Raw genomic sequence first — 26155 nt, 5'->3', positions numbered from 1 at the left:
TCAAAGTGACTGAATATTTGCTGCCTGATTTTGCTGGGTTGTATGTCTAATTTGGCTGACACCTCCTGTTGCAGCCCCTCGTCCTGTTTTCCTTCATAGCCCTCTGAACTTTATGGCAGCATTTGGACAGATTTTTTTGTAGAGTTTATTGAAAAATTTTTGCACTGATTTAGTGTATGGGCTACTTGAGCCAAGTGAAACAGGAACTCTATTCCTTAGGCATGAAAAGGCAGAAAGGAAATCTTCTTATTGAAATATAATTTTTCCACATTACTTAACAGTCTAGAAAGTTAATACCTTTCTGGCAGCACTTCCTACCGGGGAAAAAAATATGGTTCGAAACGACAATGTAATAATGTTTTAGGTTGGGTTAAATGTCTTAGAAACTGGCAGGTGTCACAGCCACCTTGCCTTCAGTGAAAAAGGCAATTGAGAGCCCTTATGAAACAAGGGATTTACATCAGGAGGAGCTACTACACAAAAACCAGGCACATGGCAAGGTTTGAAAAGATGGTGAATCATGTGGCCCAAGGGATTTTTAGGGCTGGGGGCATGTGTGTAAAATATCAGGCCATGAGGACCAGATGGTAGAGCTCTGCATGTGCAACAGAAACAGCAAGAAACGCTACAGAAATGGATACTGAGAAGCAGCTAAAAGTCAAGGAGACTGAAAAAACAATTTCATACTCTTGCTCTGTAAACAAATTGAATTACCTTGAATATACAGCTGGCTTTGCCATAGGCTTCTGCTCTTACACTGATTGTCACTCATAACTTCTTTGTGTGTGCAAGGTACAGTTCAGCTCTCCTGCATTCCAGTTTCCCCTTCCCTATCTGCCCTGTCAGTTCACAACAAATTCTGTGGGGCAGAGATTGTTCCTCAGTGTCTGTGCACCAGACAAACAATTCTTGTGTAACATCTGAAATGTATCAGAAATTCACTCTACTTACATGGTAAATCACATTCTTCAGGGTCTGTCTTTGCTATTGCACATTCTTCAGGGGGTTGTCTCTTGCTCTATATGTACATGCTGTAATGGGTATTCATCACTGAAAACACAAAGAATTAATATCAGTGGTTATGTTCAAAAATAAATATTTAAGGCTCCATCTTGTTATGCACATTCTTAATGAAGTTTATGAATATTTCCTTTGACATAAATGGGGCTACTGGTTCTTCTTTTTAAGTTCATGTTTAAGTCTTTGTAAAACTGGGGTCTCTATTATCAACAAGAAAATTCTGAAGTGTATTTCAATAATTTAGTCCTAAAGACATTTAGGAAGAACAGGTCCAATTCTCATCTAGTTGATATTACCATATCAACTAATAATATGAGTATACAGCAGATGGCGTGTGCTGTTATTCCTCTCTGCAGTTGTGGCTACAAAGATGTACCAGTAGTCTGAGACCTTGCTGGTCAGCTAAAATAGTTGAATTTTCCATTAGAAATATTACTGCAAGCCATGCTTCATAGCGTAAGGGCATGTACTATGATAGAGCTTCATTAAATAGAAACTTAAAACTTTTACAGTATTCAGAGCTCCTCCAAACAGAAGAACGTAGCTAAATACACTTAGCTTTTGTATAGGACTTTATATGCCCAAAGCACTGCATGCCTGTTAATTAAAAATAAGTAACCGAGACACTTAAATGCTATGTTTCATTAATATTAAAGTGACTCACTACAAATAGAACACCTATTACTTAAAAACAGTCTTTGGAGTGTTTATGGTTGATTTGATAATCTACTCATTTTATATTGTTTTCTCCTGAATCTAGAGGTGTACAAATCTAAAAAGTCATGAGAATGTAAAGATTGTTTTGTGAGACTTGAAAAAAAAAACAACCTAACAATGGCCCACAAAATACTTTTATCCCCCAAAAAACCTCTCGATGGCAATAACTGACTTGAAAAAAAACCCTTAATTACAGTATTCAGGCTGAGGAAGACTACTAAATCTAGCTGTTGATCGTAACATATATTGTATGATGCTGGTTTTGAGCCAGGTCCAAACAAATTGTTTCAGGTTAAAACCATTAATTCCCATGCGATACTGGAATGGCCTCAGCCATTGCAGTCGACAGGAGCTCAGTGTTCCAGGTAAGATACTGTAAGATTGCAGTTGATAAAGCACCTTTTTGACAGCTTGTGTATTCTACATGCTCGCGTTCACTCTTTCCTCAGTAAAATGGTTGGCTTTAAATACACGTGGATTTGGCTGCATTATTATTACCATCATCATCATCATTTACATGTCCTTTCTCCTCCCTATCGCTGACATATCTTTTTCTTGCTTTTTGTTTGCCGTCTGCTTTGTGCAGAGTCTTCCTAGGAAGAGATGTGATGTGCAGCCGTGTTTGCCGTCGGTCTGTAAGGCCATCTAGTGACACAACCGTGCAGGAGAAAACGCAAACCCCTGTTAGAGTTGTGGCGTTTCTTTTTTTAGTTGAATTAAATGATCTTGCTACACTCAAGCACACCCTTGGGGTTTTGTTGTTATTCCCAGAAGTGGTATTTCAAAAATTTTAGAGTCAGCTTTGATTTCTTAAGAACTGACAGGGTTTATTTGTGACAGAGCTCAGTGCTAATCCCTGCTGGGAAAGAAACACATATTTTTGTGCTGAATGGTGGCAGATTTGCACCCAGGCAGGTCTGTCACCAACTCAGCGTCACTCCCCTGACCTGTGTATTGTGGCCAAACGTGTCTGGCTGTTGTGATCCCCTGCTCTCCACGGCACAAAACACTTGGTAGGTGTCTACAGCCATCACATATCTGCAATTAAAATGCTGGTTTATTTTTACCACAGCTCATCTTGGATGGGTAGGACTGGGTGAATAAGCCATGAACAGAGCAGTCAGTTCCTACTCAAGCAACAAATAAAGTACAAAACAAGCAGCAAGTCACCACCACTCCCAGTGCTGGCAACGAGATGCATTTCAGGGGGTACCTGCTTCCCTTGCTGGGGCTGCCATAGCCCCTGCTCCCCTCTTGGCCGTTGTGACTGGGATCCACCACCAAAGGCGTTGAGGTTGAGCTGGAAGCCATCCCCTCAGCCGCTGGCGACCTGAGGTAAACCAACATGGCGCCTGAGGCCCAAAGGAGCTCCATGGAGGAATGAATGAGGCCTGGGGCAGGAGGGAGGATGCTGGTGCCATAGTTGCTGCATGGGGATGAGTGCTCAAGTGTGGGTAACATGGCGGGTGGATGGGAGTGCAGAGGGGACAGGACCCAATGTCTGAGGTGGATGGAGGCCAGGGAGGCTGGGCAGGAGGCCGGGGGTGCCCAGCAGGTTGTGGCGGGAGGAGGCCTGCCGGGCGCTGAGGGGGCTCTTGCGGTGCGCACCGGGGCTGTGTTCCCCTCAGCACTGGGGCTCCGCGGGTGAGCCGGGGCAGCCGATACCGCAGGCACCCCAAACCCGTGAGGCGGCTCAGGGCTTCGGGGAGCGGCCCCCCGGGGGTTACGCGGGGTGAGGCGGCGGCGCGGCCCCGGGCGGGGCGCAGCGGCACCTGAGGCGCGGCCAATCCCCGGCGGGGCGCGGGCGGTTCCTGCCCGCCCCGGGGCGCGCGGAGCGCGGCGGCGCTTGGGGGGGAGCCGCGTCCCGGCGGCGCTGCGCCCGGCCCGGCCCGGCCCCGCTCCATGGAGGCGGCCAACGGGGCCCTGCCCCAGGGCGCGGCGGGGGGATCCCGCGGCAGCGCGGCCGCCCCGTCGGCCAAGGACAAGAAGCAGGTGAAGGTGGTGATCGTGGGGGACGGCGGCTGCGGGAAGACGTCGCTGCTGATGGTGTACGCGCAGGGCGCCTTCCCCGAGGTGAGGCCCGGGGGGCGCAGGGGCTGCGGAGCGGCCGGCGGAGCCGCCGGGGCTGCTCGTCCGCGTTCGAGCCGCTTCTCCCTTCGCAGGAGTACGCGCCGTCCGTCTTCGAGAAGTACACGACCAGCGTGACGGTGGGCAAGAAGGAGGTCACCCTCAATTTGTACGATACCGCAGGTAAGGGGGGGTTTTATGGGTTTGTTTATTTCTTTTCTTTTCCCACACACTTTCCGTTTTCTCGGTCGCAAAAGTGCGAGAGGCGGCTCCTGTGTGACCCGCCGGGGTCTGAGCCCAAACCCGGCCCTGGGCTTCCGTAATTTCAGAGAAATAAGCAGAAACTGCTTTTACCGGTGTGAAATGCTGCTCCTGTGGACGTGCCCGTATTTCTGCTCCAGCAGCTTTTGCTGTGTCAAACCAGAGTGATATTCGATGAGCGTGGAGCTGGATGTATTTTCAAGCTGCTTTTCTACTAGCAGACTTTTAGTGGAATATCAGTTAGGGCTGCTAGAGATTGAATTACAAACAAAACAACCATCACCTGTTGGATGCACAAATGTGCCTTCCAGAAAAAAAAGTCACCTGTCTAATGACCATTCTAGCCACGGTCTGTTCATCATCTTAACGAGCTAGTTTATTAAGAAAAATCACATCAAATAGCAAACATATCTGAAGGTATTAAAACCCAGTTCCCAGATGCAAAGCATAATACAGTCAACCAGGAAAATATTTTAATCTCCTGCCATGTGTGATCAAATAGAGAAGGAGAAAAAGGCTGGTTTATGTTCAAAATTAAAAGGCCGTAGCAGTAAAATTTATCTGAAAATGCTGGTAGTTTGTTTGGGTTCATTTCAGGAACTTGTGAAGTGGTTTGTGTTCAACTTCATTCAAAGCTCCTGGACTCTCTTATCCAGCTGCGTTCCTAAATGAACCCTAAAGTTGACACATGCTCCATTTCAGCTCTTTGTAAATCATCTGTTTCAGTTCAAGCCTGTGGAGATGTTCCAAATTTACACCAAGACAAATAAGAACCAAATGCAGCCCATATTGATTTTTAATAGAAGTAGAACACACTTCTTGCATACTGCGCATGATGCCTGAATAGTTAAAGGTTTTTAATCTAAAAGTAAATTTTATCGCTAATCTTCTTATCGCTAATCTTTACCGCAGTATGGTAGGATCGTGAGCACCCTATTTGCCAATATATCTTCTTGTGTCAATGTTACTGTTCTTGAATCCAGTGATTTGGATAGTGTAGCTTCTACTGAATGGCGGGGCTTTTGTGTTTAAGGCTTAAAGGAAAAGAGAACAGCTGAAATTGAGTGTGAAAGAGGGATTTCCTTAATACAGTGTGTTGGCACAAAGAACTTGCCACAGTGAACTTGTCGAGTTTTTATGTTTGTTCACTATCAGTGTGGAATTTTCACCTGTTATACGGTTGCTGGCTCATTTAAAATAAAGCTACAGCTTCCAGCATTTGCCTTTGGAGTCTCTTCCAGGCTTTAAGGAACATGGGCTGGATCCAGAAACAGCAATAAGTACAGCAAGTTCGGTATTGCAGCATTAAACTCTTGCAACCCTGACATACGTGCCCAGCTCCTTGCGTCACACCGGGACTTCTGTGCAAGACCTACAGCCACCAGCTGCCGGGAAAATCCTCGCTGAACTCTGGGCTGGAGGCTTATCTTACCCTGTTGCCCTGCTCAGGCATGGAACTAGCCTTGTCCCTTCGAAGAACAAAGTGGGATGTATTTTGTGTCTCGTAAGACACTTTGGGAAGAGGGGGTACCCTCTTGCCTCATTGGCAGAGCTCTTTGCCCTGAAAGAGCAATTGCTCTCCATCTCCCATCTGAAAAATGTGAAACCTGACATGTTTCACCTCCCAAAACACCATCATAGCCACCAGGCTACAAGTTGCTGTAGGCTACTGACACTTGTCTCCTCCCTTCCTGTTGAGTATCTTGTGCTTTGCATGAGACACACCAAGATTATCAGGTGCAAAGAAAGGGGGGACATTGCCACCTTGCTTAAGGCATTTGCTTGGAGGGGGAGAAAGACTCGAGTTTTGGTTTTCAAAGCTGCTTACATAGTTTTATGTTACAGATCTGTGTCCAACTCTTAATTCAAGCAGCTTTTCATCTTCCTTCTGAAGCTGGAAGTTATGCTGGAGGAAGAGCTCACTTGAGCACACATTTTAATCCCATCCTGATTTTAATAATACAAAACCGATGCTGAGTTCCTTAAGCGTCAGAGTAGGAGCAAGAGTTGTATCCTGTCCTCTAAGTTCTGTAAGATAAGAGGGAGGGGAGTGTCCAGTTCAGGAGACAAGAGCTCCTGTCCCTCTGCCCTGTGGGTGCAGCCTGGGAGATGCAGTTTTTGAATTGGTGTTTCACTATTTTGACTTGCTTCTGTCGGATCATGCAGCAGCAGCTCGTTAAATCACTCCCTCAGCTGGGTGATGATGCTCTGGGGTGGGTGTAGAGCAGCAATTGCAGCTTAAAGAGGAGTCTAAACACACAGCTTATTACTGGAAGTACAGTGGTTTAACAATGCAGCTTGTTGGCCATATTTTATGAATCATCTTCTGGCTTACTCAACTGCTCGAGTTGGTTTTGCTCTTCTCTCAAATTGTAAGACAGCTTTATGCTTGTGTTTTTCTTCTTAGTCTGAAAGGTTCCCAGATCATTCAGGTTATCATAAAATCATTTAAATGGGATCAAAAGGATGTAAAACCATTCCTGAGGTGAAGGGCTTTAGGTAAGTGCCATGCAGGGGAAGAGAAGGCAAAGCTGTTCTAAAAAGTATCACTGGACCTTCATGATGCACCCATTGCAGACAGGACTTCGATATTTTTAGGATCTTGCAAAGAACAACACTAAATAGAGCTGCACGTACGTCAGCATCATGGGAAGGTAAAGGACAGGTTCAGCTCCATGGGCTGTTTAAAGTCAGGATTCTTTGTATTGTCCAGCCCTGTGCAGCTTGAGACTTTGAGCTTGTCCTACTTACTGAAGGAGAGGGACACAAAGAGCCTAAGAATCAAATATTTCAAGCTACAAGTTAATGAGTTAGTCTAAAACACACTAGAATAACCATTTTTGTGAGATTTTTGTGCCATGCAACTCTATCTTCCTCATCAGAGACACCTCTTGCTGCTGCAGGAAGTTGGTGGGATACATACGCAATGCATAAAGCCTTTGTAATAGCACTTGTCTCGTCTGCAAACAGGCTTTGTAGCTGCTTATTCAGTCAAAAATTTCCATTTCTTGCTGTGCTCTTTAGAGGCAAAGGCATTGAGAGGTAAACTAATTTTTTACACACCGAGGGAGAAGTGTCGCTGCTTTAGCTGCAGTTCACACACACAAGGTTCCATTTCTGATCCCGCTGGGTTCAGGACTTTCTCAGAGCAAAGAAAAGCGCTGTGCTGGGCTGGGGAGGAAGCGGCGCCTCGTCACTGCGGCTGCTCGCCCTGACCCGCAGGAAGCACGCGCGAAGCCTCCAGCGGGATGTTTCAGGTCCGTAATGACAGATGCACACCAGTCTGGGGCCTGAAGAGAAATTCTAAAAGCCAGTATGTGCAAGAGTAATTTTTCATAACTTTGAAAGGGAGGGCGTGCCTGAGGAAGACAAACCCCAACTTTTAAATTTAATTGTGCACCCCCCCAAGTGTCACCTCCTACCATTTTTTTTCTGCCAAGAATGTTCTGTTTCCCAATTTTTTTTTAAACTGAGTAGCGAAAAAACATAACTAGCAAGCTAATAACCATGGTATTCCCACTGAGCCTTCAGAGTAACAAATCAAGAAGAACTGGGTGCGTTTCTTTGTGCTGTGAGGGATCAGCATCGCCTGCTTCCATGTCAACCCCAAACCACGAGCGCGGAGCATTACAGACGACATGCGGACATACGTAGGAAGCGGTCGGCTGGTCGGGACTGGTGGCAGGATATTACATCCTTCCGTACCCGCTGGCGGTTGGTGGCGGTGGACGGTGCTGCTCCATGCTAGGACAGCATGTATTGATAGACTCCGAGGCTGGCAAGTCTTAATTTTATCATTTACCCTTCTCCTATCAATGCCAGTGGATGCTGAGCTCCTTTGTGGACTGAGTGACGCACAGGCTGGCACTTCTTCGGTGGTAAATTGGCGAAGGAAGAGCAGACAGAGATGAACATGCACATGAGACCGAGCTCTGTGGTTTCACGTCTTCCTCCGTTCACCTGAGGTCTCACCCCACCACAGGACCCGACTGCAGTGACGTGGGTTGCGCAGCGCGTCACAGAGGCGTGCAGGAGTGCCATCTTTGCAAAGAGTTAGCACTGATGCTACAGTGAATTGAGGAAGGCAGAGTCACACACAGATGTGCTCACACACAGGCATGTATTTGACCAGTTCTTCCACAGAATGCTTTTTGTTAACTGGGGAAAGAAAACAGCCACCAGTGCTCAAGGAAGCACACTGGGAGCTTTGCATATATGTTCAGTTACTACATAGGTTCAGCCCTGTTCCTTCATTTTAAAACTCTTCTACGCTAGAGGAAGTTAGGAGGGAAATAAAATGTTTGGCACCTGATGTGCTTAATACATTTAGAGGATTATCTCAGCAACAAAATGGTAAATGGGTTGCAAACAAGTAGATGGATTTGGGACAATAAGAAGGGCTAAGCAGTACAGTCTTTGCTCTGAATGTTTATAAAACATGCATGATTTTGTCAATTGTCTATTGTTTCTGGATTAACCCTTGAGGGATCAATCCTTCTTTGTTCTGCACCTTGCCCACGGAACCTGCTGCTCCTGCGGGAGCTCAAATACAGAGTGCTCCAAACCTATGCCTCCCATGTTACAACCATCTCGGGCAAACTGATGGGCTGTGTGTACGTCGTGGATCATGAGAAGGAACAGCATTCCCAGTTCTCACTTTGGAAATGTGGTGCATCGCAGAGATGTAGCTGATTACAGGGGTGGCATTGAGGTGACAAATCGATCTTCTACAGGCTGCGCAAATCACGGTTTCTTCCTTATTAAGTGTCTGAAAAAAATTCAAATTAAAAAGATAGGGTTTTTTTCCTGAGCTGCCAACTGTATCTGGTAATTACTGCTTTCTTGAACTCAGCTTCTCAAAGCCAGACACCTTCAGCCCCCAGCAGGGTTATAATTGCTGAGTTACACGTACAGCGAGGGGAAGGGTACAGGTCTGAAGCAAATTAACTTCCTCTTGTCAGATCACATGCTAGAATATCCCTAATCAGAAGTATGACAGATCTCCTGCTTTTCCAAAATTCAGCAGCATCTACTGTGGAGTCCTTAACTAGTCTCAAAGACTAGTTAAGCCTGGCTCATATTGCAGCACGTCTTGTAAAATCACGCGTGTGCTGGTACAGCGAGCAGTGGCGCTAAAGGCACCATGTGCTAATCGCTGCTTCCTCGCAGCTCACGGGGCTGGGAAGAGCAAGTTTGCCGCTAGGATTTTAACTTCAGCATTCACATCTAGCAAGCACGGTGGTTTTCCTCCCCACAGCATCGCGTGTGCAAATGCATTGGGGAGAATGGAGCTACTGCCAAATTGCAAATGTTTTAATTGATAACTGTCAAATTCCTCTTGCTGATTTTGTTTGCGAGCAGTGACTTGGCAATGGGTGATTAGAACTGTTTGAAGTACTCAGCAGTTGGACAAAGCAGGCTTTTGATTAAAACTAGCTGAGGACATATTTTGTATTCTAAAGCATCAGTTTTGTCAGTGAAGAGGAATCTCCTGCATTCAAGGGAAGGAATTTTACAAGCATGGAAGACTTTCAGTCTGTGCAACTATAGTGCCATTGTTCTTGATCTCGAGTATATATCTTCATGTATTCCCATCATAGTGCTTGTTAAGGACAGAGATTTCTTTTATCCAGAAGGTTCTCTGTGTTTCAGGGCAGGAGGACTATGATCGGCTACGACCACTTTCCTACCAGAACACAAACGTCGTGTTAATTTGTTACGATGTCATGAACCCCACCAGCTTTCATAACGTAGCGGCTAAGGTAAGAGCCTTCATAATTGCTTCAACCTCTTAAATGAGTTACATATACCTGACATATGATGAAATGTCAGATTAAACAAGACAATGCTTGTAGTGTCTGTACCCTGGACCTCAGACTTCACCTCCCCACGGTTCCAGAACTGGGGTTGACTCTGCAGCACACGAAAAAGATCACAAACCAGCAGTGAAACGTCACAGTCAACGTTGCGCACAAGTCTGGTTCCATCATGAGCATATTTAACTAGAGAGGAGAGATATCAGCAAGCACTGGTCTGTACTGGGATCTGTGTAACGCTCCAGAGCAGAAGTTAGCGTTCCTGTACATAGCACCAGCAAAACAAAGCAAGACTTGGTCCAAATTCTGCTCTTAGATACTTCAGAGGAGCTCTTCGGAATTTCAACAGAGGTTAAATAAGCGTTTTGGCATAGTGACTGATGCCACCAATGTTTTTATAAAGCTCCTGACTTCGAGTAGGACTCGTAAATGTTTCTGTAACATAAATTGTGCAAATAATAAATGCTTGTTCTATTCCTTGGCTTTTTTGTTTTGATTTCAGACAAAAAAAAAAAAGTAAAACTTGTAACACTTTTGTTTTTCTCCCATCAGTGGTATCCTGAAGTGAATCACTTCTGCCACGGTGTCCCCGTCGTGCTGATCGGCTGCAAGACCGACCTTCGCAAAGACAAAGAGCTGCTGCGCAAGCTCAGGGCTTCCAGGCAGGAACCCATTACTTACAACCAGGTAACTACAAGTGTGTTTCAAGCAGTGTGCTCTTTGCAAGAGATAAAGCACGCTTATTACAATGGCATCATTGCTCACAAGTGCAATCACATACTCCAAAATCAGGTGATCACACTGTCCAGGTAAAGAAATGATTGACAGTCAGCACAAAAAGGGGTTTCTGTAAGTCCTTTTTGGAAGTGGCCAAATCCCCACCCATTTCTAGTACCAAAGTAAAGTGAAATTTGAAGAGTGTTTTGTGTATCTTGAGATGTCTGAAAGGAAACTACTGGCTACACCTTCTGGGCTCATTACATCTCACTCTTGTTTCCTTTCCTGGTTACAAATTTGTAAGCCTCGTCAAGTTTGTCGAACTCCCTTAATAATTTTTATCAGGATATGTGGTACTTTGATCAGGACTCTGAGAAAGCCTGGAGATGCTAGGATACACATTAGAGGATGAAAAATACTCACTGTTCTGGAAAAAATGTGTTTGCAAACCCTATTTAAAAATACATCCTTTCAAGGGCAATAGCGAAAACATCTGCAAGGCTTCTCTAACATAAGAGACTTCTCTTTGAAGTCTCTGTCTTCAAAAAAAAAGTGCATGTTATCAAATGTTTTCAATTTAAGTATTACAAGCAGTGAGATTTAAATGCAGTGTTACAAGACAGGTAGAGCTGTCCTTGGTCCAGGAGGAGCAGGGGTGGAACAGCTTGTCCCATGTCACACAAGACCTTTCTGCTCTGGTCTCCCACTTTGCTGGGTTTTTTATTAATTACAAAGCCATCCTTCTCCTCTCATCTTGGAGCAAGAACAGCAGCTTTTGAGCTGTTCGAGACACAAGTCTGAGGAACAAGGTTAAATGCACTAAGACCTTGAATGAATCACCCGTTTCTAAAGAGCACAAAAGAAACTGCAGCTGCATCACCACTAAACCCTGCTGGGACTTTCAGCTTGAGATGTCCATCCTGTTGCTTTGTGAATGGCTGCAGACTGTCCCTCGTTTGCATTAATAACTCACACATGAGGTTCAGGGGAAGCAACTATTTCTGGCCAGTCTGCTGAGGCCTCATGCAATTAAATTCCAGGGCCCAGAAGATGTACAGACTTTGTCTCCTGTGTGCTCCCTCCCATTTAGTTCTTCTCCTCTTACATATACGCTACCTCAGTCTTTTACAGCTGGTGGCATCTTGAGTCACGCGACGTGATGCTTCCAATGCCAGGCACAGAGGAGCTGAACAATATCCGCCAGCATTACAGCTTGCAAACAACTGGAAGGAGACAAACTTCACTTAAATGTGCTGAAGAAAAATCCCCCTATAGAGAAGCCTGAGTGCTCAAGTGACCCCACTCGCAGGGTTTATAATGAATAAATGCAGAGTTTGTGAGCTGTGGCATTCACACTGCAGGGCTCACAGGTGTTCAAAACTGGGGGCTGACTCTGCAATGCCAATAAAAGGATCACAAGCAAAGTAAGAAAACGCTTTGTTCTGTCTGTGGTGGTTTTGCACAGCCGGGGTTGCATGCAAGTGTTTTAGAGTCTAGTCTGTTCCATCGCATGCGTTTGGGTGAGGCTGAGAAACGCAGACACCTCTTTGTGCACACAAAGTTTAAGATGCTCCAAAGCAAAAGTTGAGGTTCCTGCATGTGCACGAGCAAGACATTAGTCCAGATTCTGCTTTTGCATGTGACATTCAATACTAAAGGTGACATCACATAACAGTCAAGGTCAGGCCTGAAAAAAATAGAACCCAAATTTACACATCTTATCCTCTCTTGAGTATCTGCCTCAGCATTTCTTTTAAGCAAATTTAGTACTGAGACTATTCTTACTCTATCAGTAGTCTGCATCTTAGAGTCTCTAGTGCACTGCACTAGAGACTGCAGTTTATTTAACAGTGCCTCAGTTTATTACCAATGCCATTTTAGCACTATACTCAGAGGCAGCTTCTTTGTTCCTGACCTCATGATACAAAGATGTACAATATAATTCCCTTCTTTCCCATCTCACCTTCCTTCCATCATCCATTGGGTTTTACAGCTTTTCTTACCTTTTTTTTCTTTCCAGGGTGAAGCAGCTTGTCAGCAGATTAATGCACAAGTTTACCTGGAGTGCTCAGCAAAATGCCGTGAAAACATCGAAAATGTGTTTAAAGAAGCAACAACCATTGCACTGAACGCCATGAAAAAAGCCAAGCGCCAAAAGAAACAGAAAATGTGCTCAGTGTTATGAACTGGACTCCATGAGAGCAAAATGATCCGGATTCCAAACCAGTATTAAAGACCATTCCTTCATAACATGTTCGTATTCCTAGAATAAGTTCTATTTTCAGGTTTTTGCACTTTTGTTGCACTGCTCTCACAGTTTTCACAGCTCTGTATCGGGGTGAACTGATGCTGCGTGCCTTTGTCCATCTGCCTTTTGCTCCTAACTGCAAACGACCACCAGTCAGCTCTTGGACTCACTATTTAAATGGTAACAGCGACTACTACTGTATGACTTAATTAGCGGTGTGGGTTTTTTCCTCTGCAAAATAATTGTGCCGTGTTATAGCTACCATTTACTGTCTTTTTCAAGCAGAAAAGCTACATCATCTAGAAGTGATGTTAGTGCAGCTTATCAGGCACTTTTGAAGAGACAGAAATAAAGTTCTACCTTAATTAATGTACTTGGTGGCAGTGGTAGGAGTTTGCCTCAAGCTGCTCCCAGAGTGTGCAGACAGAGCATCTGCTACAGCTCCTGTGTGGCTGGGCCGGGCTTTGCAGAGCTGCTCCTTTGGAGCTCTCCTTGCCAGGCCTGCTGCTGTCCCAGAAAGTGGGATTTGTCAATGGAAATACATCGGTTGCTCCAGTTCAGAAATAAAATACGAAAAATACTCAGTTTATAGCACTGAAAGTGAGAAGCACTGCAAGTAGCTACTATGTGTAACATAGTCAGTTTTACAATAAACTTATATAGCTTATTTAATACAGATGCAAATATTGGTGCATGCCAAGGGAAATACTTAACTCATGTTCATTACTGATGAAATAATCTCTACTGCTGTAATTTAAACTTTTCCCTTTTGTGATGAAGCTGCCAGTTAAGGATGAGGATTCTCACACTGCACAACTTCATACACGTGCCTTGATCTCCTGGCTCTTCTGCACATTTTCATGCAGCGAGACCTCCAACTTTAGGAGCAATCACTAATTTGTAGCCACCATAAACCAAACCCTGACGGGGAAGGAGGTTTCTGCAGCGCAGGTGGTGCTGGAGCTTTCTCTAGGAGGCAAACTACAGCCCATCCTAAGGGGGAATACACGGGACTTGCGTAATGGTACCAAGACACAACCTTTTGCCAAAGAGTTTAAGGTGGTGCATGCCCGGAGTCGTATTAGATACACACGCCAGCTGCTGAAAGATTCTTGTTTTGGAGTGAGCCATCGTTATTTTACAAGTTTGTGCGCATCTTTGACTATAGAAAAAAATGGAAGAGTTGTGCAGCCTTTTCTCTACAAGAAGACACTTGTCAGTAAAACACCCAGAACCACACATCACGAAACCGAAACATCAATGCAGAGAAGTTACCGTGTTTACCCTCAGCTCCACAGCAGGAATCTTTCTATTTTAATCTGAGTTTCTCACGCTGCAGAACTCGAGTTACTCACCAGCGCAGAGCTCCCCACCCCGGTGAACCGCATCCACTGCTCCGATCCAGGCTCCAGCATCCCTCTCAAAATAAAACAATGTGCATTTCGTAAGCAGAAAGGATGAAAACCCAACCTCACAGGCTGTGCAAAAGTCAAACCACAGCAAGATCCAGCCCAGCTGGTGTGGAAGTTGTTCAAAATATGCAAATTGCAATTTATTGTTCATGCCCACAGGACAGCGACACTAAAGGTAATTTTGCCGGCCTCGCAGCAACAGAACTGATGAAACCATTTCAAGTCTGTAGCGCATATATAATTCTTCATACACGTTTACTGGCAGAAGGGCATCATTTCAGCTCATGTTCTGCCAAAGCGTGTGCCCAATTTGGGCTTGTGCAAGCTCACAGGAAGCCTTGGCCGATGGGAAAGACGCCACCTAACACAGCTCTCAGCTGTGCCTGAGGTACAATGTTCCAGCACCCAAAACAAGCCCATTTGAATAAGCTGAAGTTGAAGCAGCACAAGGCATTAAGCAGGATGGGAGTTGGGATTTGTCCTCTGCCATCCTCCTGAATAAGTGTTCAAGATTCTCCTATTTATCGATGAAAGCACAGCATCTAAAGGAAGTATTTACTATTTCTGCTCAGTCTGTCCTCCCCTTTCCAGAACAGCACTGGGAGCAAAAAACACTGAAAACAGAGAGGCACAACTGCACTTATTGCCACTGATCAAGGCCATTTTCAGGAAAAACAGCATCTCAGAAAACCAACCTGAAGGGCAGTGTGTTTGGTGTTAGCAAGGGACTGAAGCAGGGGTGTATTGAATGGTTTATTTTGTGTCTTTTCCAGGCCTGCACAGATGACCTGGTCTCCCTAGAAGGACAGCAGAGTTCCCTGCCTTTTCACAGCTGGTTTTGCTTGATTTTGTTTCCAAAAGAAGATTTCTCTTCTTTAAATAGCTTTTTTAAAGTGTATATAGCAGCAGTATGGTACAAAGATGGACATTTTTTCACAGTACACACAGGTTAGTATTGCCATTGAAAAGATGTCTAAGCAAATGCCTTTAAAAAACAGCATTCAGTCCATAATACTGACCAACCCGGAGTGTCCATGAACCTTCGCAAGTCCAGTACCCAGAATTTAAATAATAAAACTGGAAAGTGTTAAATATCATTCCAGAATTGGAATTACAGTAGGTCCCACATTCTCCCAGCACTGGCGCATGCTGCTCTATATACAGGAAAAAAGAAAGCAAACACACTGTGTATTAAATATACGTAAAGAGCAGGACTGCAGAGCCATGCTTGCGTTAATACTGAGTCTGTGCTGGCAGAGTCCGTATCCTTCGCCAAAATGGGGGCGGATGAGTCCCTGTGAGCCCGTCCCCAGCTCGGCTGGGGTCTGGAGCGGGATCTGTCCCAAAGCCCACACCGGGGAGGGGGCTTCACAGCTTCTTCGTTTTGTCTTTGTTCTTCTGGAGTTTAGTGTGCACCACTTTGAGAGTCGTGAGGAAGTTCCCGAGGAAGAGCAGCAAAAACGTGAACGCCAACACGAAAACCTGAGAGGGGAAAGGAGGAGAAAAAGGAAAGGTGAGAGGTGGGGGGTGTTGCTTGGGCCGCGGTTAAGTGAAATCTGATGGGGCTTGCGTGGCAAATCCAGGGCTCTGTTAACACGTTAGGAGAGGTCGGAGCCAAATACACATCTGCACATCCAGCTGTGTGGGCTAATATCAAGGATATCCTTATCATGATCATTTAAGTAGCATTTTCTACTTTTCAATATTACAACATGGATTACACTCAATATTGCTGGACTCTACCAGGCAGTAAAATCAAACCATTAAGTCCAATCCAATGGATTAACATTGTGTTACAAAGAGTTTCATCAGCCAGCAGTGGCCCAGCTGTGGGGGAATGACCCATCTCTCTGTTCTCCCCATTAAGCCAGTGAACAGAGTGAGTGCACCAGCTACAGCAAGATCTGACCAACATCAGGTTATCTGCACCACCACACATGTGATATGGTCCAATCTGGATCTACAGGAGCAGTTGTACACCTGGAAAACTCATAGACGTGTTTGATGGGTGACAGCAACTACGAAAAAAGTGGAAGGATCCCTAAAGGTGGGGTAATAAAGGGGATAGTATATTTTTAAGTGATCCACTGCCATTGTTTTTTTTGCATCATATTTTTGTATGTGTAACCCATGTGTGGTGACTCATGGGTGCAAGTTTCCCCACTTATTTTGAGTTCTCTTGTACATCTTGAGACATTTAGATGGGGTCAGATGCCCAAATATCTTTAAGAACGTAACCAAACACCCCCTCTCCCCCCGCCCCGTGCATTTTGTGAACAGAAACACCACCCACCTGCCATTCTTTGCACTCCTTATGTCTCGACAATCCGAAAAGTGTGATGGCATTATACAGCTGCCAGAACTAAAAATAATAATCATTAAAAAAATTAAAATAAGAAAAGCTATTTCATTTCTGGTAAATTTAGAAACATTTGCCATGGGTGCCTTTGATCCAAAGCACCTTCTTATGGTGCTGCAACAGCCACAGAGGGAAGAATGGGATCACCCAACTTACGTGCCCGAAGAACAAGAAGGGGAGGAGAAACGTCAGCCCTCGCCACATCCAGGACTGGAATCCTTCTGGAAAAGGTTCAAAGAGGCAGCAGGTGAGCAGAGAAGCGCCAGGGCCGGAGCTGCAGCCCATCCCACCCAGACCACCCCGAGGGCTGTTCCCGTCCCGCTCCGCAATAACCAACCCATTTAAAATGCAGACTTTTGAAGGTGTGGTAATGGGAGGGGGACGAAGATGAGGATGAAACCTTCATTTCAACCCTGCCAAGAGCTGAGGGAGATCAGAGGACCAGGGAGGGGGATCAGAGCCTGTGTCGCTGCCTCAGGACAGGGCAGCAGGTGGCAGCTCTGCAGCCCTCGCCCCATCACTGCAGCCACAACCTGGGCAAGGAGGTCACACAGAAAGCGTCACAGAAAACCTCACCCACTGTAAGGTCCAAGTGGTTTCTCTCCCCCAAAGCACGGAGTCTATAGAGGCAGCCCCTTTGATAATAATACTGTAGGAATTGAACACAACCTGGAGAAAGAGGGAGAAAACGTCATTGCACTGGCTATTCAGAAGCACGATAAACGTAGCAAACTACTTTAATAACATTTAATCCAACAGCATTGCATTGTTATATTTGTACACTATCTTTACATTTTTAGAGTTTAATACTCCTGTATTTAGCCAGCAGAAGTGTTTTCTTCTAAGCTTGTACGATACAAAACTATTTTATCCCGTGAAGTAGCAATGTAAGAGATACTCACTCTGAAATATTGAAAATGCTAAAAATTGACTGCGAAACATTTGGTACATGAGCCCATCTGGCCTGAAAGCAAAACACAAAGGAGGTCCATTTGTTTGATGAAAAGCATATGACACAGTGCCCGTTCCCTCCCCGCCAAGCCGGATCCCATTAGCAAGCGAAGCGAGCAGCTGGTACCCAGCCCGCTGCACCCAGCGGGAGCCCAGAGAGGATCCTACACCGCCCGGCACAACGCAGATTGATTAGGTTTGCCCTCTCAAGTCTGTATAAATGCTGCCCCCCTTATTCCTTTGCTTATTGCGGTTTTCCCCAGGCAGCGATCGAAGCCGATCGGGAGCCTGAGCATGGAGCGGGGGGTGGTTGGGCTCCTTATCCTAAGGGTAAGGACAGACAGGGGACCTTGTGCTCCAGTCACTGTGTCACCCCCTTACACATTCAGGAGTAGAAACATTTGTAGGTTTTTTGTTTTGTTTATCAATTAATTATTAACTAATCAGTTCATGCCAAAGTTGAGATGGGTTACGCAGGGGCCACACATGGGGCGCATCATCATGTTCTTTGACCAATGCCACCACCCATTGTAAGGTAACTTGCCTTTTTGGCTTTATACTCTGGAATCTGGGTCCAGTGAAGGCACCAAACAGATTCATTTTGTCCCTCTAAAGCAAAGTGCTGCTTGTTTGCTTGGTTAAACAGAGCCAGAAATCAGGAGACGTGCAGAGATTTTGCTGCTATCGGCACAACTACAGCTTAGGGTTTTGCTTTTTTCCTTCTTTTTTTTAAATCAGCAATGTAAATATAAACTTGTTATCATTGGAAACATGTGCAACATCAGACAAACATTATCTCTGACACTCCATCATGTGCCTGTGTGGCCACAGCTTCACGGTCACACCGGGTTTAAAGAGATGAGGCGAACAGTGTGAAATGGGCTGGAAGCACCTCGAGCAGTGAGATCAGACTCACCACGTTAACATCACTCCAGACAGGAACGTGGAGACGTAGTGATGAGACACCCACCAGCCTTTGATCCTGAACAGAAAAACGTGGCAGTTAGATGAGAAACATGGGGTTTAGCATCACAAGTTCAGGCTTTACAGACAAAAAATGATCCCGACTTGGGAGAAGGAGAAGGAGAGGGAACAAAATAGCTCAGCTCAAGCAAAAGGGGTGTGTGGAGCACTGTCCTGGCAATACAGCTTAGCTGGGGCAGGAATCCACAGCTGACAAGGGGGTCCCAGGACCAGGACACATCTCGTGTTCCCACGAGCTCCCAGCACAGCCAGAAGCAGCAGCTCCCACAGCACGAGGTGCCGCGGTGACTAACGACGCACAAGGTTCAGCCCACACACCGCTTTACTTTCCAGTGCCATGCAAATAAGTGACATTTCTAAGTCCTTCCTATGAGGTGGCTGTTTCTTTCAGACATGAACGCTGCAGAAAGCTCAGAAAAACCACAGCAAAGCGAGCACAGGCCATAGCGAGGCAGAATTAAGAAGTGGAGTGCCCAGGGATAGCACTGCTTTGGGAACTACGCCAACACAATGGGTTAATTCGGGGCATTTCCAGCTGAAGTTGTGTGACCTCTAAGACAAGACAGCACCCGAGTCACTGCAACCAACTTTACATCCCCATGTTTTGCTTTTAGCTCTTCATCTCTGGCCCCGCAGCAATGCCCCCTCTCTGGAAAGTACCCCAAAATGGGACACCCCCCCCACAGCACCCCTGGGGACAGCCGTGCTTGCAGAAGCGATGGCTTCACCCCTGCTGCCCACACCAGCGCTGGGAACCGTGTTCTCCAGCAGCTCCCAGAAATCAGCCCGTTTTTACATCATTAGATTCGCTGGGCTAACGGGATGCTGGCTCCTCAAAAGGTGGCAAACAAGACAAGTTAGAGCCCAATTAATTAATGCAACAGGGAGCTGCAAACATTGCAGCAGCAGCCGCCACAAACCAACGCACGTGGGAAGAGACGCGGCGATTGCTGCGGCTTCCCTGCGCCAGCCTGTCTGGGTGATGAAAACTGGGGACACGCAGCCAGCAGGTTATTGCTAAAATCCAACACCAGACTCCAGGTTCAGTTACACAAATGCAAACTCAAGCACTTCTTGACCCAGACCCAAGGGAGACAGTCCAGGAACAACTCACCAGCAGGACCTCCCCGCCCCGCTAAGGGTGCGTAAAGAACCGAGGGACTGCAACGAGCATCACCTTCCAGTTCACTTCTCCCAGGGGTCACTTGTGTTCCCAGCTCTCTCTACAATTATCTCCCCACCGCCAACTTTCCCTCAACATGACTGTAATTTACTCAAACGCTTCAGGACACAGAGCAGCGGCCTGCGGGGTGGCCACGCTAACCACAGGGTGTAGAGCTGGTACCTCGCCTTGGTCTTTTCACCAAAACCACACTTTTACACCCCAGACCACATCTACAACTAACCCATGGCTACCAAAAACATCCAGTGCTTTGGACCAAGAACTTATGGACTTTTAGGAACTGCATCTTCCCCCTCCTCAAACTTCAGGTGGCCACATCTGCCCTTGGAAGTGACCAGGGACAGAGACAACAGATTGCGCAGAGGCATTGGGATCTCGGATTTGCTGGGTTTCAGCGTCAAGCAGAGTTCACTTTTGTTTCTTGTTTTGCTTTTAAGGACATCTCATGCTTTAAAGAGGTTTTGCAGGTGACACAGTACCTGGAGCCATTGCTAATGAGAATGCTTTCCCGTATCGTCAGTGTGCAGTAATACCACACTAACAGAAAGTTAAACACTTCATCTGTCACCCTGGCAAACAGAAAAAAACAAAACACAGAAAAAGAAATCCTGTTAATTATAAAGACACATTCAGAAAATGCTTTTCCTCCCTCCCCTTGGGTGAACAAAACCCTGCCCAAGTGAGGCCATGGACACAAAGCCAGGCCTGAGCATCTCTAACCCACGAGCAGAACTGCACAGAGCGGCACCACCAAGCCCTTTCCTCTGGAAACACAACGCTGCAGATCGTGAGCTGGTCAGCAGGTGCACAGAGACGGCATTAAACCCCTCTGAAGGAGAGAAAGCACCATGGAAGCAGCAGATGATCCAATTTAGAGAGGCATGTCCAGGCTAATTCAATGAGGAGATTCCTTGAGATCTATACAAATCCAATCAACTTAAAGAGCAGAAGAGCACAACGCTCTGGGTGTAAAAAAAGATATGTTTTTAATCTATCATTTGCAAAGCGCTGAAGCCAAGGGGATTCGGGGCAGCCTCTGTGTACAGCAGCATCATCCTTCATATGATCCTGCATTCACCCAGACCCGCAGAGCTCAGGGGAAGTGCCCGGCTCCAACACCTTCATGTTTTTCAAGCAAAACTGAATAGTGGAAGCTTGTTGGTGCTCAGACACTCTATCACAAGCTAGAGATAACGCTTCGCGTCTGACCATTTCATACAAACCCTCTTGTTGCCTTTGCAACCCCAGAGCTGCAGCACGGGGGAGGTGACAACCCGCAGGCAAAATCAACTGCTTGTTCCCAAGCATAGCAGGATGCCAGAAAAATGACGGATCAGGAAACATGATGTTGGATTTCTCATAGTTACAAAAGACTTCTTAAACAAGGAAAAGCAAGTAGCAAAAATACAGGTGCTGCTGGTGTGAAGAACCGGTGCAGAACCGACAGCTGTGCTTCCTGCTGGGGCAGCACAACTGCTCAAAGCCTAAACATTATCTCAAGGCAAGAGTGAAAACACAGCCTTACCTGTAGTGGAGAAAAAACCTGCAGGCGATGGCCCCGAGTAACAAGATTATTGTCAGATAAAGCTTGAACTTCTCATATTCATCCTTGTAGGCAAACCTGGAAGGAAACAGCCACCCAGTGGGAAGCGTCACACCTCGCACAGACGCTAAAGGGTGTTTTATTGGAACATTGCTTCAGTTTTTTTCAAACCAGATATAAATCTCCTTGCCAAGGCCAGAGAGAGGTTTTGCTTGAAGCATTTAGAGAAGCAGCAGACAGAGGTAAAAGGCAGTTTCACCTACAGGGTCCATCTGCAGGGCCATTACCCTGCAAGGCAGCTCAATGGTTTAAGTGCACACGAGCTGGTTTCTGGCTGGCATGATAAAGTTAACAAAAATGTTCATTTTCTGGAGCCCTGTATGCCTAGAAATCACACCACCATTTTTCATTGGAAAACAAAACCAAACACCTCACAATTAAGGCAACAGGCTGGGCTTAAAAGCAAACGATGGATAGAACCTATCGGAGTGCACGAAGCGTTTGCTTGGCCCCATGTCCCGGTCTGATGTGATGCCCACCCTCGATGTTCCATCTTCATCAGATCCAAGACAAAACCATTCCCGCCCCTGCACTTCAGCCCATACCCACAGCTGGCCCCCCAGAACCCCAAAATCACACGCATGGAAGCGCTCACTTACTTTGCTTGGTTACTCAGGAGAGTTACATTCACATTTCCCAGCACCAGGTTCAAGTACAAGCTGGAAGACACAAAAACAAGAGCAGACCCACAAAAGTCTGTTTTATTGAACACCACAGGATGATGCAAATCAGAGCTGGAGAGACCAACACATCCGCCAAAACCACGTTTGCTGTGGGTTCTTAATTAGGGCAAACTGGAGAGATAGACTGCAGAAAAGGATTTAAACAACTAGACTTAAAAAACTGGTCAGTATTTCGAAGAAGTTCGAGAAAATGTTTATTTTCCTGGTCCCTTTTCTGTGCTACAGTCTAAGGGCAAGATATATAGCATGCACTGTGCAAAACCAAAAATAACAGGGAGAAATTGGAAGAAAAGCTTCTGATAGAAACTTCCGAGGGGCTGCAGCATCACAGAGCCCTGGACAACTGAAAGCAACCTGTCCCACCAACCCCACTTGGAGTGAAGTACAGAATTTAAGTTGCTTGGAAGCGCTATTTAAAAAAAATAAAGAAAATTCATGTGCTGATTTAGTCTTTAAAAAATTAGCCCAGGAAAACATCGGTGTGAAACAGCGAATTGCACGATCTCTCACCAATGCAGGGTTACTTTGATTTTAACAAGAAAATCTGCACTGCCTACAAGCAGCACATTTAAATACACCTCCAGCTAATGAATTCTTTGTACAACTGACACAGCAGCTCAGCAAGGGGTTTATGATGAATCCAGTTTTACATGTATTTGTTCTACATTCAACACTGTCCTTTGAGAACACCACTGCTCGAACACCTTAAGAAAAGCAGCTTTCCCGCAGCGCGCGTGCCCGCCCGGTGGAGCACGTACCCGTTCTTCTTGGGCAAGTAGGCTTCCATGTCAAAAAAGGCATTTTGCCTCTCCTTGATCTGGGTGCTGATCTCCTGAATGAGAGCAAACTCCTCGGGACTCGCTCTGGGCTTGCACCTGCAAGAACAACAGACCGAGATATTCCTGTTTTTACCTTTTTATTTAAAGGAAAATAATGTTATCATAAAGCGCGTGCTGTTAAAAAGCAAGAGTCGGTGACACTCTGCACGTCGCTCCTGTGTTTCTGCTGTATCCTTTGGCTTACCGTGATTTTATTTCACTACCTGGGTTATCCCGTTGTAGGTTATTTCAACCAGCTGATTTATAAATCAGCTGCTCTTTTAAGGCATGATGTATTTCAGGGTGTAACAACACACACAGATGATGATTTACCAAACTGTGGTTTTACCAATTAATGTAAAACAGAGCGGAGCACGGCGGCGTTAGCAACCCGTGGTGGTGAGGGTGGTGTTTTCAGATCTGCACACAAGGAATTTAACCTGTGGCTCCCAGGGATCAGTTCCCTCCTGTAAACCCAACCAGCAGCAAGTTACACCTTCAGGTTCAAGGATTGATGCTGCTCTTCCAGTGCAGCTTATGGAGCAAAGCTCTGCTCAGCAAGCAGAACATATGGACCAAAGGCTGTTTGGTTCTGCAGCGTACAGGACCTGCAAGGACGCAGAGCCACAAAGGCTCCCTCCAGGACCTTCTTTATCGACAGGGCTCCATCTCTCATGGGGTTACAAACATTTTATCTGGCTGTGACAAACTGAGGTGACTCAAGAATAATACGGAGCAAAATTACCACTCTTCCACAGACTGTGTATTAAAAGGCTAAAAATCCAAATATTTCAGCTGTTTGGGAAGAAGAACCATCCCACTCCGCCTCCTCCACCCCCCAGGTCTCCCGTTACCGTTGCAGGTTGTGCTTCAGCTCCCTGAGTGTCTTCTTCTGCCGCTGTATGGACGTGCTGCAGGCCGTCTGCAAGCTGGTCACCTCCTCCAGTTTCTGCCTGTAAACTTTGTGCGTTTCCTGTAGGAGAAGAGAAGATGATGGGTATGAAGAGCTCTTCTAGGTCGCATATTGCATTTGGTCCTCACCTCAGAAGTGAGCAAGCAAAACCCTGGTTTTTGGGAGTCAACAGGGACCCCTGCAAACAACCAAGGAAAGGGCGACATCAAACCAGCACTGATCCAACATGGCTTAAACACATTAATGAAGCTGCTGTTCCACAGGTGAGGCCCTGCCCAGGCAACCCAAACTATAAAACCCCAGAGATGTGGCTGCTTACAATTGCTCTGCAAACCTGGATGTCCCCTGGCCCCATCTCACAGCTGGTCCCCACGGACCCGAGGGATGCTCAGTGCTGCTGCACGGCAGCATCAGCCACTTTGAAGCCCCTCAGATCAAAACTCCTCAAATACAAGCGCAGCCCCAAGTGGCACCAGCCACCCGGCACGTCAGGGGCAAGAGCCACGACCAGAGTCCAAGGTTCTCCTCTGCAGGAGGACACAGCCCCGACCCAGAACATACAAGGCAACTACAAGAAACTCTGCTGTGAGCCCCAAACCTCTTGGATAACGGACGTTATCCCAACTTTTCACCTCTGCGATGATAACCTTGTGCCACCAGCACCTAGAAGCATTTCTGCTTTCCTTTTACAGATGGGGAAACTGAGGCAGGGATAAGTCATTGACATTTTGCTGTGGTTTAGGTCAGACTCAGCATCTCACCCTGCAAGAAGACCGGTCGCTGCGTGTGAGATTCACTGCAAACAAGTGATCAACAAAACCACGCCAGCTGGCGATCCCCCCCAAGCCCACCCACCACCTTTCCTTCTGTTAACAAGCCTGCAACCTGAACTGCCTTTTAATTAAGACAACAAGCTAAATTTGGAAATCACGCCTTTTTTTGCAGTGCACATTCTGTTTAACAGCCTAAAAGAGGCTAACAGCCCCACAGAGTGAGAACAGCCGGTCATGTTTTAAAACCGGCTAGAAGATTTAAAGCATGCGTGCAGGCGCAGCATTGATGACATATAGGGAAGGTTTCTGGAGGTAAAACCATTTCCAGAAGCAGCTCTCAGCTTCTGCTCCAAGGTCTTTCCATCCCTCAACGTGCTTCTGCAAGGCAGATAAACAGCACTGGAGTCTCTCCCATCCCACCTCAGGAATTAAACTCTGCCCAAGTGCTGCTTGCAGCACAAGCGTCACCTGCACCGCTCCTTGCGCTACGGGTGCAGGAAAACACCCGGTCCCCCTTTTCCACCAGGGCACCGTGTCACCTCGTGTGCCCCATCAGCCACACTCTGGGCACGGCCGCGCTTTGCTCTGGGATGTCCCAAGTGCACGCAGCACCTCCACCCGGGCACAGCGGTGTTTCTGGGCTCCGTGCGTGCACCCCGGGCCTGCAGCAAAGGCGCCGTGCACGCGTGGCCCTGCCGGGCACAACCCACTCGGGGCCTCCCCTGTGCGCAGCGAGGAGGGGATGAGCCTCCCGCACCCTTCAAGCTGGGGAACGACGGCGGTACCGGCCCCGCTCCCGCAGAGCCCCCTCCCAGCCTGCGGCAGCGCGCCCAGCGCGCTGCCGCAGGCTGGGAGGGGGCTCTGCGGGAGCGGGGCCGGTACCCGCAAACGCAAAACCGGGGAAGGCACCGGATGCCACGCCGGGCGAGTCCCGGTGATACCGCACCGCACAGCCCCCGCCTCACCTGCAGCTGCCGGAACTCCTCCTCCAGTTCCCGCCACTCGCCTCGGCACCGCTCCGGTTGTAACCTCATGGCGGGGATGCGGGGCGGGGAGTGGGGAAGGGGCCGCACCGGGCGGCGCGAGCTCGGACCGGCGGCGCGAGCCCGCAACCGGGGGCCACGTGCGCACCTGACGTCATGGCGCGGGGGCGCGCACCGATCGCCACGCCCCTATGAGGAGCGGCGGACGCCGGGGATTCCTCCGCATCGCTCGGGGCGCTTTGTAGCTCCGTTCATTATAGATAAATAGATAAACCCCGCCCGTGTGGCGCTGGTGGGGCCGCAGCACCGCGGGTACCGTCCCCTCGGAGGGACCTGCCGGCTGAGGTGACCGCGCACCGGGGCTGCCTGGGCACGGCTGACCGTGAACGGCAGGAACATAAAAGGTGCGGGCGTATTCCTGCTCCTTTTTATTGTTGTAATCATAACAACCCGCTGGGCGGCAGGACTGGCGAACGGGCCGCAGGGCCTGGTGGCCCCCGAGCTGTGTGGAGCGGTGGCTGGAGCTGAGAGCCACAGCACACGGGGCGGGGGTGACACAAAAGTACGGGAGACATTAAAAACAACAGCGCAGTGCTGGCTTCCTATGAGGAGTATGTGTAGGATACCATTTCCTCGGGTTTGGCACA

The 26155-nt window shown here is 47.2% G+C and overlaps 2 protein-coding genes across 5 annotated transcripts; one reads left to right on the top strand and one right to left on the bottom strand.

Annotated features, from left to right (window-relative positions):
• The first annotated feature begins 3540 nt into the window (after positions 1–3540).
• RHOF (ras homolog family member F, filopodia associated) lies at positions 3541–13215 on the top strand. Of its 2 annotated transcripts, XR_011741673.1 has the most exons (6): positions 3541–3810; positions 3900–3987; positions 9718–9827; positions 10434–10568; positions 11720–12022; positions 12619–12713. XR_011741673.1 is itself a non-coding variant. In XM_065851376.2 (5 exons), the coding sequence occupies exons 1-5, from the start codon at positions 3640–3642 to the stop codon at positions 12781–12783; spliced, it is 669 nt and encodes a 222-aa protein (XP_065707448.1). In that variant the 5' UTR covers positions 3550–3639; the 3' UTR covers positions 12784–13215. The 2 variants fall into 2 exon arrangements, 1 of the variants encoding a protein (XP_065707448.1); XM_065851376.2 differs by lacking the exon at positions 11720–12022 and having other exon boundaries at positions 3550–3810; positions 12619–13215.
• Positions 13216–14993: 1778 nt separating this feature from the next.
• TMEM120B (transmembrane protein 120B) lies at positions 14994–25689 on the bottom strand. 3 transcript variants are annotated; one of them, XM_065851563.2, is made up of 12 exons: positions 25491–25689; positions 23694–23812; positions 22780–22896; positions 21938–21997; positions 21261–21356; positions 20215–20304; positions 18485–18550; positions 17520–17581; positions 17194–17286; positions 16774–16838; positions 16548–16620; positions 14994–15740 (listed from the first exon to the last, which is right to left on the bottom strand). In XM_065851563.2, the coding sequence occupies exons 1-12, from the start codon at positions 25557–25559 to the stop codon at positions 15664–15666; spliced, it is 987 nt and encodes a 328-aa protein (XP_065707635.1). In that variant the 5' UTR covers positions 25560–25689; the 3' UTR covers positions 14994–15663. The 3 variants fall into 3 exon arrangements, with proteins under 3 accessions (XP_065707635.1, XP_065707634.1, XP_071672057.1); XM_065851562.2 differs by having other exon boundaries at positions 16552–16620; positions 25491–25685; XM_071815956.1 differs by lacking the exon at positions 25491–25689 and adding an exon at positions 24072–24167 and having other exon boundaries at positions 16552–16620.
• Between the last annotated feature and the right edge of the window lie 466 nt (positions 25690–26155).

This window comes from Patagioenas fasciata, chromosome 17 (assembly GCF_037038585.1).
Source record: "Patagioenas fasciata isolate bPatFas1 chromosome 17, bPatFas1.hap1, whole genome shotgun sequence".
NCBI lineage: Eukaryota > Metazoa > Chordata > Aves > Columbiformes > Columbidae > Patagioenas > Patagioenas fasciata.
Note: the sequence above shows the minus strand (reverse complement) of the source record. Positions and strands in the feature narration are given on the sequence as shown.

Excerpts from the sequence above, each read along its gene's own strand:
- RHOF (XM_065851376.2), top strand. The coding sequence starts at position 3,640 with ATGGAGGCGGCCAACGGGGCCCTGCCCCAGGGCGCGGCGGGGGGATCC. Across the intron at positions 3,988-9,717 it reads CAATTTGTACGATACCGCAG|GGCAGGAGGACTATGATCGG; the intron begins GTAAGGGGGGGT and ends TCTGTGTTTCAG. Across the intron at positions 10,569-12,618 it reads AACCCATTACTTACAACCAG|GGTGAAGCAGCTTGTCAGCA; the intron begins GTAACTACAAGT and ends TTTTCTTTCCAG.
- TMEM120B (XM_065851562.2), bottom strand. The coding sequence starts at position 25,559 with ATGAGGTTACAACCGGAGCGGTGCCGAGGCGAGTGGCGGGAACTGGAG. Across the intron at positions 22,897-23,693 it reads CTGAAGCACAACCTGCAACG|GTGCAAGCCCAGAGCGAGTC; the intron begins GTAACGGGAGAC and ends TTGTTCTTGCAG. Across the intron at positions 21,357-21,937 it reads CTCCTGAGTAACCAAGCAAA|GTTTGCCTACAAGGATGAAT; the intron begins GTAAGTGAGCGC and ends GTTTCCTTCCAG.